The following is a 14,433-nucleotide window of genomic DNA, read 5'->3' on the forward strand; positions in this document are numbered from 1 at the left end:
TAGTTCCAAGAATAATAATCTCCTAATGATACTTTTGAAACCAGTTGCTCTTTCCATTACTGTAAACTGTCTGCTAATGCCTCTGTGAGGAAACAGAACATTCTTTAACATGGTGATCAAAAGCAGAACAAGATCTGGTGACTGGAAACTATGCACAAACAGAATCAGAATGGGTCATACTATATATGTATGTATGGAAATGATACATGAAGGGAAAAAACAGCTCACCTTGAACAGCAGAAAAAGGCTAGGACCAATGGCACAGATAAGCAGAAGGAATCCTTCCACAGTGATAATCTTGTTTTTAATGGATTCACTCATATTCAGGAAGGAGACGGGGCGAGGTCCTAGAACACAGCCAGAAATGAACAATTGATTTGGAAACCTCATAACATTCTTGTCCTTCCTATTTACCATCCACTTGGAATTCTCTTTTTCAGAATTATCTGCGCTGCCAAGTTCGTCTTGCTGCAAATCACAGCTATGTCTATTAATTCCCTAATGGTACTTTTGTCAAATACCAATTTTTGCAAAATGGCAAACACATTGACAAAAAAAGACTGACATAGGTCAATTTTAAACCCCGCGGTTGTATTTGCACAGCATTCTTACCTTAGCTAGTTTTAATCCTGGTTAATGGTGGGTGACTTGTTTAATGTAATTACTGGCCATTTATTAAACTGTTGGGTTTATTTTATTGTAAAAATCCAGTACATGGGTTAGTTCAGTAATCGGCTAAAGCACGTTAGTTAAACATAGGCAGCTTAAGGATGTTATTTGCTTGGCTCAGACTCAGTTTTATTGAGCAGGTTTATATGCATTGATGTATGTATTTAAATTGCATATATATCCCAGCCAATTTATCAACCCAAACAGGCAGCATTATCTAACTAAATATCCATGGCACCAAGTAGACTTATATTGGTCTTGTTGATGCGTTTTATGCACTTAAACGCATGTACCTAGAAGAGCATGGATGACACACAATGACCTGAAACCTTTGCTTGTTTAATTTAGAATTCTTCTATGCCAAGTCAGCTGTCTGGATTTCTCCTTTGTACATGTCTCTTCCTCCAACAGGTTTTGCAGACACCTCCTGACCATTTAAAAACTTCAAAATTAACATGTGTGGGCTGGAGGTGCATCATATCACAGACAAACAATTTCAAAAAGGAAATGAAAGTTCCAATTCACAGTGTATTGTGATGGAGCATATTAAAAAAAAGAAGACTGAGATACTGTAATTTTGAACCAGACAAAAGGACAAAACAGCTGTGTTATGATCTAAATCTTGTGGAAGAGCATACAATAAAAAAAGGAATCCACAACATCTAGAACTCACCCCAATTCCCGTTCTCTGAATTGTTTACATTAGCTACTATTATTTCACAAATAGACATCTTTGTAAAAAATTAGTTCTAGAGACTTATAGATGTCTTTATCTACAATAAATCTTTATCTATTCTATTTTTGGGCTGAAATACAAGATGAGGAAGTGGCTTCTTAACCCTTTGCTTCCACCAGTAATAAATAACTAGTTGTCTATTATTTCACCATATGCCATACTCTTAATGATTCTATCAATGAAACCAGAGAGACATAAATACCTTGTATTTTCCTGTCACGTTATGAGGAATTTGATAAGGAAACCAGAAGCGCGGATATTATTAGCTGGTTTTAAGTATTTGGCAACAAATACTTAAACATTGATCCAGTGTTTCTGTCATGCTCACAATAGAAAGCACTACAATACAATCATCTGTATTTAGACTGCAATATTTTATATATTATAAGAGAAGAATTTTTCATCTTCAGAGAATGATATAGTTTCTCTTCCCAACCTTTTTTCCTGCAGGATTTCTTGTTTCAGTAGATGGAATCTTCTATTTACATTATCTCTATCATCTTTCGACCTTGTGTTTATATCAACCACTACTAACTTGCCTATTAATTGTTATTTTAGCTCTATGCTTCCAAAGGCTATTTGTACATTTCCCCACTGAAAATTCTGTTTCCGAAAACTAGAATAATGGAAGACTTCTTTGCAGCTAGCTCAATAACTATTAAAATAATCTCAGAGCTGAAATACTATAACTGTATGTGTGTGTGTGTGTGTGTGTGTGTGTGTGTGTGCATATGCATGCTACCCTCACTCACAATTCAGTAGGTGACTCTGAGCCAGTCATTCTCTCTTAAGCCAATGTGTCTCATAGACTTGAAAAACATACCAAATAAAAATACTAAATCTAAAAAGCACACTGTACGCTTCATAAACTTGTGTTTATTTATACTTCATAACCTGGAGGATGGAATTGCCTTGAGCTCTTAGATGAGGAAAAGCGTTATCTAAATCTAATGGACCTCAGACTTCCTGAATACCATTGGCTAACCCAGGATTCCCCAACCCCCAGTCCGTGGACTGACACTGTGAATGACAGAAACTGGGCCACACAAGTGCACAGGATGCAGGCAGGACATGAAACCACGCTCCCTCTGGTCCACGGAAAAACCTGTCTCCATGGAACCAGTCCCTGGTGCCCAAAAGGTTGGGGGGGACACAGGGGCCAACCTGTACCTGGTTTTTTTATGTTGAGGTCTAAGTTAGCTCTCTAAAAAAGTCTATAACACTGAGACAGTGTTATAAAATGTAAATAAAATGGAACAACTAATAGCAATCTGTACATACTTGATTATACGGGCATTTAGCACCCCACTGAAAGACCTGAAGGGCCAGTTTAGGGACAGACCATCCTGGAAATATTCTATACCAGGAGTGTCAAACTCAAGCCCCCCTGGGCTGGATCTGGCACATGGAGTGTTTAGATCCCGTCTGTGGAGCCCATCTGGAAATAGCAAAGGACCACAATGCCTCTGCTAGTGAAAATGGGCCACAGGGGTGAGAGAGCATCCCCCATGTGGCCCGTTTTCAGCCTGAATGGACTCCTGCAGCACCCTGCCAGCTAAAACGGACCACAAGGGGGATGTCTGCAGACACTTTGCCCCATTTTGGCCAGCAGGGTGCTGTAGGAGGGTATCTAGGCTGAAAACAGGCTGTGTGGGGAATGCCTGCGTGCCCCCCATGCCCCGTTTTGGCCAGCAGGGTGCTGCAGGAGGGCACTCCATCCCGTCTCCTCCTCCCTCCCCCTCGGCCAGCCCGCAGAGAACAACTCCAGTGCTAATCCAGCCCTCCAAGAAATCCAGTTTGACACCCTTGTTCTATATGATCATTAAGAGTCAACGCTGACTCACCCAATCAATCAAAATCTAGGCTAGAGATCTGGGCATAATTTGTACCTCTGCTCTCCGTTTGCAAAAGTCAACCGATTCAACCCTTAGTAGGATAAGGCTTATACTCACTCCTGACCCACAGAAACGTCCCACAGGATTGCCCATGACCAGTGGTAGCAACCACAAAGCAGTAGTACATGCCGGTGTCGTTCTTTTGGGTTGAACGAAAGGAGAGCTTTGACCAGCCCTGAAGGACGTTTGCGGAGACGATGCGGTTTGTGGTGTTGGAGACGTCATGATTGAGGCTGCAATTTGGGGAGCAAGATTTTTTCCAGAGAACTCTTGCGTTGGCTTCCGGTGGGGCCTCAAACTGACACTCCAGAGTGGCAGGATTCCCTTCCAAAACGATTTGAGAGGTATCTACGGGGTTCACGACGATGGACCGTTGCATCACCGACTTCTGATAGGTGGGATGCGTTGGCGTAGTCGTTACAACGTATTCTTTGGGACTTGTAGGGTTTTGATCTGTGCTATTGACTTCCTCTGTTGTTGAAATGGTTTTAGTGGCATCAGTAGTTGAGTTATCACAACCTGAAAATAGGAGAAGGGGGGGAAATAAATCAAATTTATCCATGCCCAAAGTCTTTTATCCAAGACTCTGGGCATGGATAAAACAGAAGATATGATTATAAATATAGAAATCATCATAATCAATATCTAAGATCTCAACATACAAACTATACAAGAAGGGAGAATAGAAAAAATGCCAACAATGGACCATGTAAAAAAGTTTCTGGTTTCATAGGAACCCCAGTCCTGATTACTTAAATTTTCTTTTTCTGAAAAGGTATAGGACAACCTGCTTGAGCAGGGGGATTGGAGGTCCCTTCCAGCTCTATTCTGATTGAACCAAATTGTGGATTCACTCAACACACTGACTCATAAGTATAACAGCATAAAAAAGCCAGAAGGGACCTCGGAGGTCTTCTAGTCAAACCCTCTGCTCAGGCAAGAAACCCTATAGTACCATTCTAGACAAATGACTGTCCAATCTCTTCTTAAAAAGCCTCCAATGATGGAGCACCCAAAAGTTCTGGTAGCAAGCTGTTCCACTGATTAATTGTTCTCACTGTCAGGACATTTCTCCTTAATTCCAAGTTGCTTCTCTCCTTGGTTAGTTTCCATCCATTGTTTCTTGTCTTGCCCTTCTCTTTAAAACCCAGACTGGGTTTTTTTTAATGGTTAGCTGGTTGCTTGGAAATTCAATAGGATGAACCAGAGGAAATTTCTCTATGTCAGGTTGGGGGGAAAAGGCACAAAAACGGAGTGGGGGGGGAGTCATATTTCCCAATATATCTTGCAATCTTTCCAATAACAAACCCTCCCCAGAGTGCCTTTCCTGCTGGTAAAGCCACTGAACCACATCTCCATGACAGAATGCCGCCCCTCGTCAAAACCCCAAGGGGCTTCTGGTGGTTTTGGTTCCTTTTTCCTGCCTCTGTTGACAGGAAACAGAAGAGGACCACTTTTTATAAGGCGGAAAGTTTATGGCCCCTCCTTGCAGGTATGCAGAAGTCCTTTCAGAGGAAGCTGGAACCAGATTTGAGAAGTTTTCAGAGAAAAATACCTCTACATCTTTAAAGAGATTGTCCCAAAAGTGCTTTTTGAGAAGTACAGAGATGGCCTTGAAAAAGGAATTCCGCAACCGTTATCTAAAACCCGGATTTTCCTGGATAGACAGGAGCGGGTGAGGAAGAAACTCAAGATTTTTCTGGCTTGGTTTTCTTTCATCTAAGACAGGAAAGAGATAATATCTCTGCAATCTTTCAAGATTTTTATTACACCCTCTGGCAATAAAGTCCTAATAGTTTGTGCAGTATCTTTCCCAGATTTGGCCTATCTTGGGGGTCTGACAGGGATTTAGCGAACGTTAATGAATTAGATTTTTATCCTGCCTTTATTACCTGGTAAGTAATTCAAGGCAGCAAACATACTTAATCCTCCTTCCTCCAATTATTTTTCCCACCACAATAAACCTGGGTTTAGCAGCTGAAAGAGAGTGACTGACCCCAATCACTCAATCAACTTTGTTGCCTAAGGCAGTGTTTCTCAACCTTGGCAACTTGAAGATGTCCGGACCTCAACTCCCAGAATTCCCCATGCTGAATTCTGGGAGTTGAAGTCCGGACATCTTCAAGTTGCCAAGGTTGAGAAACACTGGCCTAAGGAAGGACTAGAATTCACCATCTCCTGGAGATTGGCCCAAAGTCATCCAGTCGGGTTTCATGCCTAAGGTGGAACTAGAACTCACTGTCTCCTGGTTTCTAGACTAGGATCTTATCCACTACACCAAACGGGCTCTGTTGCTTTAGAGCAGTGTTGTCCAGCCTCAACAACTTGAAGACAAGGGGACCAATTCCCAGATTCTCCAGCCAGCATTGAAGACCGCACATCTGAAAGTTGCTGAAGACCTCTTTTCTTAAGAAAAGAGACTATGGGCTATTGATCAATGGAACAACTTGACTCCAGAAGTTGTGAATGCTCCAACACTGGACGTTTTAAAGAAGATGTTGGATATCCATTTGTCTGAAGTGGTGTAGGGTTGCCTGGCTAAGCAGGGGGTTGGACTTGAAGACCTCCAAGGTCCCTTCCAACTCTGTGATTCTACTCTACTCTACTCTACTCTACTCTACTCTACTCTACTCTACTCTACTCTACTCTACTCTACTCTACTCTACTCTACTCTACTCTACTCTACTCTACTCTTGTTTTAGTTCTATTTTATTCCATTCTGTTCTATTATTGTTTTATTCCTGTTCTATTATTGTTTTATTCCCGTTCTATTATTGTTTTATTCCTATTCTATTATTGTTTTATTCCTGTTCTATTATTGTTTTATTCCTATTCTATTCTATTTTAAAGAAGATGTTGGATATTCATTTGTCTGAAGTGGTGTAGGGTTGCCTGGCTAAGCAGGGGGTTGGACTAGAAGACCTTCAAGGTCCCTTCCAACTCTGTGATTCTATTCTACTCTATTCTACTTTACTCTACTCTTGTTTTAGTTGTATTTTATTCCATTCTGTTCTATTATTGTTTTATTCCTGTCCTATTCTATTCTATTCTATTCTATTCTATTCTATTCTATTCTATTCTATTCTATTCTATGGAAATACCTGGAAGTAGGTCTCATTAATGCAGTGGAACGACTGTGTCTGAGCTACACTATAACATTATACATAGTTATTCAGGATACAGTAAGCCCCCTTAAACACAACGATGTATTCAATAGATATACTGTATATTTTGGATCAATAAAGAAATCCATTGTCTCTTCCGAAGTCTTAATCAAACAGTCCTCATCTGCACAGCTACTTGGTTTATCTGACATTGAGCCCCAAATCTACTCAATCGGATTCAATTTGAAAAAGAACACGGCGGTCTCTCTCTTCGATCACGATGCCAAATAAGTGAACCCTAAGGAAATGAATTTGTTTATATTGATGGGCGAACAGTTAATCGTTAACAGTTTAATCGTTTCTCCTGTGAATAAATATAAGGCCCTCCAATGGTGATTACATTGGGGATCCTACATATTCCTCCATCCCGTATTCTTAGAATAATACTCATAAAAGCATGAATCAAAAAAGAAAAAAGGGTTAGCATTGTATTAAGCCATGGTGCCTTTGTTTTTGACCCCATTGTGTGGGGAGGGTAGAGCAAACCATGGTTTATTTTGACAAGCAACAAGTCTAATTCATTTATTGATTTATTGATTGCACTGTAATTAAGTATGCGCACATAACCATTCATTATGTTAAGTTTTCTTGATGTTCCTTTTTGATTTCGGAACACTGTTGAAAACTCTAGCTAAGCAATAGTTGTGCAATATAAAAAGAATATGAAGACATAGGAAAACTAACCCAAAACTGGCTCAACAAACAATGATTGCAAGTTGAAGTCTATTTTGTTTTTACCAGTGGTGAAATTCATTTTTTAATTTTTTTTTACTACTGGTTCCTTAGGCATGGCTTGGTGGGCATGGCAGGGGAAGGATACTGCTAAATCTCCATCCCACTCTGGGGCCAGCAAGAGGTGGTATTTGCCAGTTCTCCAAACTACTCAAAATTTCCGCTACCGGTTCTCCAGAACCTGTCAGAACCAGCTGAATTTTACCCCTGGTTTTACTCTGTTCAGTATAGTTTACTTCAAACCAGGTGTGTACTGAATATATTCAGTAGATATTTTACAGTATTCATTTTATCATGTTGTATTCATTTTAACTTCTACCCTTACCTACTAAGGATACAATTCTCTATCCATCTATATCTATCTAATCTGTCTGTCTGTCTGTCTGTCTGTCTGTCTGTCTGTCTGTCTATCTATCTATCTATCTATCTATCTATCTATCTATCTATCTATCTATCTATCTATCTCTATCTAGAGAGAGGATAAGAGTAGGGGAGAGGTAAGGGAAGAAAGTAGGGGAAGGAGAGGAGGAAGCAAGGAAGTAGAGAAGGAAGGGAGAGAGAAAAGAAAAGAAAGAGAAAATAAGGTGGTGTCATAACAGGCCCCAGGGCTGGTAAACAAAACAATCCAAACTGTACCTGATAATCTTTTAAATGGAATAACAATAGTATAAGAATGGCAAAGAAAAAGAATAACCATGTGAATGTATACCTAGAGTTGTATGTAAGAGAATAAGTGATAGTAAGAATATATAGCACAATATAGGTAAACAATATTTGGTTATAAATAGCTAAGTATAAATAAATATAGAATTGTACATAAAAATGGATAACAAATAAGGAGATTATGAATGCAAGATAGAAATGTACAGAAGGGAAAACATTAACTGCAAAGAAACCGATACAGAACTGCTGTATGATATATGATGGAACGTCTTGTTCCTATGTTGTCTTAGGTCATGTGTTTGTTTTTGTTGATGTGTTTATGTGTTTAAAATAAAAAATTATAAAAATATATATATGGGTAAAGGCACCTCTTTAAGATCTATCTATCTATCTATCTATCTATCTATCTATCTATCTATCTATCTATCTATCTATCTATCTATCTATCTATCTATCTATCTAAAAGCATATTGCCCCCAACAATCTGGGTCCTCATTTTACCCACCTCGGAAGGATGGAAGGCTGAGTCAACCCTGAGCCGGTGAGATTTGAACCGCTGAACTGCTGATCTAGCAGTAGCCTGCAGTGCTGCATTTAACCACTGCGCCACCTTGGATGGATAGAGAATTGTGTATTTTTATTTATATATATATATATATATATATATATATATATATATATATATATATATATATATATATATATATATATATATATATATATATATATATATATATATATATATATATATATATATATATACACACACACACAATATATATTGTATGTATTTAGAGTTACAACCCCCGGTATGCCCAAATATGGGAGGAAGTTCACTGCTTCCATTCTCTGTCCATCGACTTGTCACAAGAGATCATCCAGACAGAAACCCAATATTTTTACTGTTGCCTTTGTTACAATTGTGTTGTATTTGTGCTGATAAATAAATAAAGGGAGACTAGTATAGATCTATTTCAAGCTATTTAGCTCTCATCAGCTAGCCATACCCTTACTGGGATTAGCACCTGTGCTGTGTTAGGCACATCTGCCTAAAATGCAATACAGCCCAGGTTCGAATCCCAGTAAGGGTATGGCTAGCTGATGAGAGCTAAATAGCTTGAAATAGATCTATACTAGTCTCCCTTTATTTATTTATCAGCACAAATACAACACAATATATATTGTATATATATATAGCTGCCAAAGTTGAGAAACACTACAGATACCAAAGATTCAGCCTTGCGCTATTTACATACCACAGATAGTTGCAAAAAAAAAAAAAAAAAGCAAGCCCATACAATCCTAGGTTGCATCAACAGAGGGATAGAATCAAGATCACATGAAAGATTAGTACTGCTTTTTAAAGCCTTAGTAAGACCACACTTAGAATGCTGCATCCAGCTTTAGTCACCATATTATAAAAAGAGGTTGAAACAGCATAGAAAAGCCACGAAGATCTTCCCTTCTCATCCTCTCTTAGTTAGGCTGGGCGACTTTCGGCCCATCCCTCTTTCTCCAGAAGGAAATAATGCCCAACCACTTCTGAAAAGGTATCCGAAAAACCCTCAGAGACTCATCCATGTCGCCATCAGGAATCAGGGTCACAATAGCCTCCTCTCCCCCACCAAGCTTTTCCCGTTTTATAAAACCAATGAAACTTGGGGTTTCATCTTTGAACCTATAGCAGGGGTATCAACTCAAGGACCGGAGCCGGACCCACGAGGCACTTAGATCTGGCCTCCGGGGTGAAGGACCAGCCCACCGGTGCTTCTGCCAGCAAAAATGGAGCTCGGGAGGGCCCCATTTTCGCTGACAGAGGGTTGCAGGTGGCTGTGGCAGCTGAAAACGAATCTCGGGAGCCCGTTTTCATTGGCACTTTGCTTGGGCCATCACAGGTGTCGTACCCCCCCCCCCGACACAAGTGACATCGATCTGGCCATGCACACTTGCCCACACCTACCCTGCCCCCCCCAAGATCAAACACAACCCTGATGCGGCCCTCAATGAAATGGAGTTTGACCCCCTTAGAGCAGAGAGTTGCAATTGCCCAGCTGTACACCTGTATAGCACCGTCCCCATGACTCCTCGGCCTTTAAAGACAGGTGAACATAAAACCAGCAGCTTTCTGGAGAAATCACAAAAAAAAGGGTTTTAACTCGTAGGCTTGGCTCCCTGCCTTTTCACCGCCACCAGTCCTTCGGTTACAGCTGCGAAGACTGATCTTACCCGAAAGGGTTCCCAGGAGGAGGAGGAGGAGGAGAGTCCACAGGTGGCAGAGGCCAATTTCCATCCTGTTAAACTATCCCAGGGAGACGATTGTCCCCCACATCTATGCTCCTGTTGCTGCGGGACTCCACGCTTGTTTTAGTTGTGCCTTTTTTTTTTGGTTCTTTTCCTGTTTTAAGTAGATTTCAGGCGATGCGCCTGGGTGCTCCCTTGCTCCACCCAGAGAAGAAGTTGGCCTGTTTCTGGTTTTTGTTTGTTATGCACCGAAGCTTCGATCCGAGGTCAGGTTGAATGTCATCAGCTTCTGCAGCAGGGAGAGAATTTGGTCCCTAGGAGAGGGGTGTCCAAAGTTGGCCATTTTAAGACTTGTGGACTTCAACTCCCAGAATTCCCCAGCCACGGAATTCTGGGAGTTGAAGTCCACAAGTCTTAGAATGGCCAGCTTAGGTTTAGGTTTATTAGATTTATATGCCGCCCTTCTCCCAAGGACTCAGGGCGGCGTACAACATTAAAAGAAACACATAATACAAAAGTTTTTTTAAAAAATTAAATAGAATATCCCAAACCCAATTAGAATTGACAATGACATTTTTTTTAAAAAAATTAAAATTAACAGTGATCAATAATTTGTTTTGTTTTGTTCAGGCCAGGCTGGCTTGCTGGAAAAGCCAACTTTTTACGGCGCGTCGGAAGGACCGGAGGTCGGGGATTATACGAAGCTCCGGGGGCAGCTCATTCCAGAGGGAAGGTGCTCCCACAGAGAAGGCTCTCCCCCTGGGGGTCGCTAGCCGACACTGTCTGGCCGACGGCACCCCTGAGGAAGCCAACTCTGTGGGATCGCACTGGACGATGGGAGGCTACTGGTGGCAGTAGGTGTCTCGCAGGTACCCTGGGCCTAAGCCATGGAGCTCTTTAAAGGTCATAATTAGTACCTTGAATCACACCCAGAAGACAACAGTTAAAAGCAAGAATGTCTATTTACATTACAAAGTTCTCTGCCAGTGGTTACCCTGCCTGGCAGATGTGAACATACAGGTAGATGTTGATCTACAACCATTCATTTAGTAACCATTCAAAGTTACGATGAAAAAAGTGACTTATAACCTGTCCTTGCACTTACGACCGTTGTAACATCCCCACGGTCACCCGAATCAAAATTCAGGGGTTAGATAACCATCAATGATGATTGAAGCATCCCGGGGTTATGGGATCGTCATTTGTGACTTACCCAGCCAGCTTCTGACAAACAAAGTTCAACAGTGGGAAGCTAGATTTGCTGAACAACTATGTGATTCGCTTAACAACCAAGGCAAAAAGGTCATTAAATTGGGCGTGACTCACTTAACAACCACCTTGCTTAGCAATAGACATTCTGGGGGCCAAATCTGGGTTGTAAGTCGATGGCTACCTATAGTGAATTTGGGAACCTGGAAGGCTGGATGGAATGAACAAGATTTGACGTTGAGTCTTCGTGGGAGAGCAAAGAACTCGGAATCTTGTGGATCTAAAGTGGATACATTTGAAGCGGCAGGACAATGCTCCTTTTTTCCCCTTTTATAGCAAGTCATACATTTCCTTTAAGCAAACTCTACACCGTTGATTAAAATAATGCAAAAACGTACAAAACTGGATCACCTAACCAACCATATCAAATGAGCCCCCTCCCACCTCAAAACAGCAAAAGTGAGCAGGAATTACCGTAAGAGAGAGCAGCAAAGACTCCTGTTTTGCATGCCATGTCAGGAAAGGGCAGAATTAACAATTAACATGCGCAAAGGATCACATTCCGCCCTGATCCTTCCCGACTTAAACCACTCAGAGACGACTCCTGCAACTGGAAACAAGGATTCAGTTGGGCTTAGCTGGTAGAAGAACAAGGATTTGGTTCAGTGGTGGGTTCCTACCCATTCGGACCAGTTCAGCAGAACCGGTAGTGGTTTGATGGCATGGGTCGCTGGAACCAGCAGCAAACGAGGCCTGCCATGCCCCCCAAACGGGTTCCCCGGGTGGTGCCGTCAACGGTGCCATCTTGTTTTTCAGTTCTGGGCATGCACAGGGCAGTTTTAGTTGAGCGAACTGGCAGTAGTGCCTGCTGGAACACACACACACACACACCGATTTGGTTCACTCGTACTAAGACAAAACCGGGATTATCATATACTGAGAAAAAAACTAAGCATTTGAAATGTGGATTTGCAGGCTGCTTTTACTAAGTCACTCAGTGGTTCATTTGACATTCGGAGGCTGCATCTGCATATAATTGCACAGTGGCAGATAGGACAGCACTCCAGAGGGTTAACATCATTGCCCAGAGGATCATTGGTTGCCCTCTCCCCACTTTGGAAGAGTTTTATAGCCCCCACTGCCTTAAGAAAGTTCAAAACATTCTCAAAGATCCATCTCATCCTGGGCACCATTTTTTTTTTTTGAACTATTACCATCTGGCAGACGGTACAGGGCAATAAAAACAAGGACAAATAGGCTGAAAAACAGCTTCTATCCTGGGAAGGAACTCTATTGAATTCTATGGTATAGTGCAATGTTCTGACCCCCTCTTCTGTCTAGTAACGAAAGCCGGGACATGCTTAATGAGAATGTCATATATATTTTTTTGGTGCCGTGACTCCTTTTTATGTAAAATATCTTTAAAAGAATGATAAAGTTTACTCCTCAGTTATTCTTACTAGGTATATGTACTGACTTTACAGTGGTAGAGACTAACTTGATTCTGCACCTAATAACGGCAGCAAGACTGTTGGTGGCGCAATACTGGAAGAAGGAAGACTTGCCTACAACTCAAGAATGGACATTGAAAGTTACAAACTTAGCCGAGATGGCTAAAATATCGGCATATCTTAAAGATCACTCAAATGAGAGATATAAACGAGACTGGAAAAAATGGATTGACTATATACAAAATAAATACGGGACCAAGAAATTCCAGTTAGCCTATGCTTAAGATCAGAAATGATTTAAATTGTTTAAAGTTAGCTCAGCAAGAAGAAGCTAAGGTCAATGTAGAATGTCATTAAGTTCTTTATTTCTTTTTTCTCAATAGATTTTAGACTGTGTTTGTTAAAAATCCATACCGTGTACGGGTTCTGGGAAGTTGGGGGGGGAGGAAGGAGGAGGGGGGCTGGGGGGGAGGGTGGAGGGAGGGAGGGGTATAGATTAGGCTAGACAAGAATTTGGTGGTAAACTAGAACTATTTTGACACACAAAAAATTGTACTTTGATGTCTTACTGATTGAGGAATGATGAAATGCTTGTTTTAAAAGAAATAAAACTTTTGAACCGAACTGAAAAGAGAAAATAAACACTGTCTGAAGGTAAGTCGTGTGTGAGAATGTCCTTTAATAACAAGACCAGACTCTCGGTGGCTGAAAGCCAAGTAAACAAACAGATAAGGACCTTGGCAGCAATTCAGACAAACTCGGGCAGCAATCCAGCCTGCCCAGTTAGTTCCTCTTTAGTCAAAGCGTTGACTTCTGCAAGAAGGGTGTGGCACAAGCAGTCTTTTTTATAGTCTGGAGAGGAGCCTAATGACCATCAGCTGAGCATAATTACTTCCTGTAATTACTTAGTTGTTCTTGACGCCGAGTAGCTCTTTGACGGCGTGCATCCCGGAACAACTCACTGTTGGTTTCTGGATTACTCTCCCTTGTCTCCTCCCCACTGATCCAAGGCTCAGGCGCCACCTGGTGGCCAACCAGCCTCTCTGCACCCTGCTCGGAGTCAGAACCCTGTCCAGGGTCCTCCACATCCTCCAGGGCCGACTCATAGGGCCCCTCGCTGTCGGAGTCTGGTGGCAGCTCCAACGGCTCCTGGTGGGCCACAACACATCCTGGGCACCCTTTTTTCTGAACTATTACCATCTGGCAGACGGTACAGGACAATAAAAACAAGGACAAACAGGCTGAAAAACAGCTTCTATCCCGGAAAGGAACTCTATTGAATTCTACGTTATGGTGCAATATTGGGTTTTCAATTTCAGTTATATAGAATGTAAAATTGTAATGTACACTGAAGATGGCATTTAATTTCACTGTACCATGTGCAATGACAATAAACTAAACTAAACTGAACATATCTGCTGTTCCTCATTCTTTATGATGGACAATAATAAGGTAGATCTTCAGTGGAAAGGTTTTCTGCAGTCATGACGTAAGCCTAAGACCGAAAATTGGGCTTGTCAGATGTTACAACTTTTCCATCCTGCTCTACGGAGCGGAGAGCTGGTCTCTCTGGAGAGAAAACCACTTAAAGAGACCAGGAGCATTTGAAATGTGGATTTACAGGCGGCTGTTACATAGAAGCTGGGTTGACAACATCAGAAACGAAGAGGGGA

At 41.4% G+C, this 14,433-nt stretch overlaps 1 protein-coding gene across 2 annotated transcripts in view; it reads right to left on the minus strand.

The window, feature by feature from the left end:
• The window catches only part of CD79A (CD79a molecule), a 12,010-nt gene extending 1,787 nt beyond the window's left edge, over window positions 1–10,223 (minus strand). For both annotated transcript variants that reach the window (XM_087727646.1, XM_087727645.1), the window contains exons 1-3: window positions 10,086–10,223; window positions 3,358–3,819; window positions 229–347 (exon numbers count right to left, since the gene is read on the minus strand). In XM_087727646.1, the coding sequence (XP_087583772.1) occupies window positions 229–347; window positions 3,358–3,819; window positions 10,086–10,149 (645 nt within the window). In that variant the 5' untranslated portion in view covers window positions 10,150–10,223. The remainder of the gene's footprint in view (window positions 1–228; window positions 348–3,357; window positions 3,820–10,085) is intronic.
• Between the last annotated feature and the right edge of the window lie 4,210 nt (window positions 10,224–14,433).

Source organism: Thamnophis sirtalis, unplaced genomic scaffold (genome assembly GCF_051295495.1).
Source record: "Thamnophis sirtalis isolate CommonGarterSnake01/CBP01778 unplaced genomic scaffold, rThaSir2_p1.2 scaffold_13, whole genome shotgun sequence".
Lineage (NCBI taxonomy): Eukaryota > Metazoa > Chordata > Lepidosauria > Squamata > Natricidae > Thamnophis > Thamnophis sirtalis.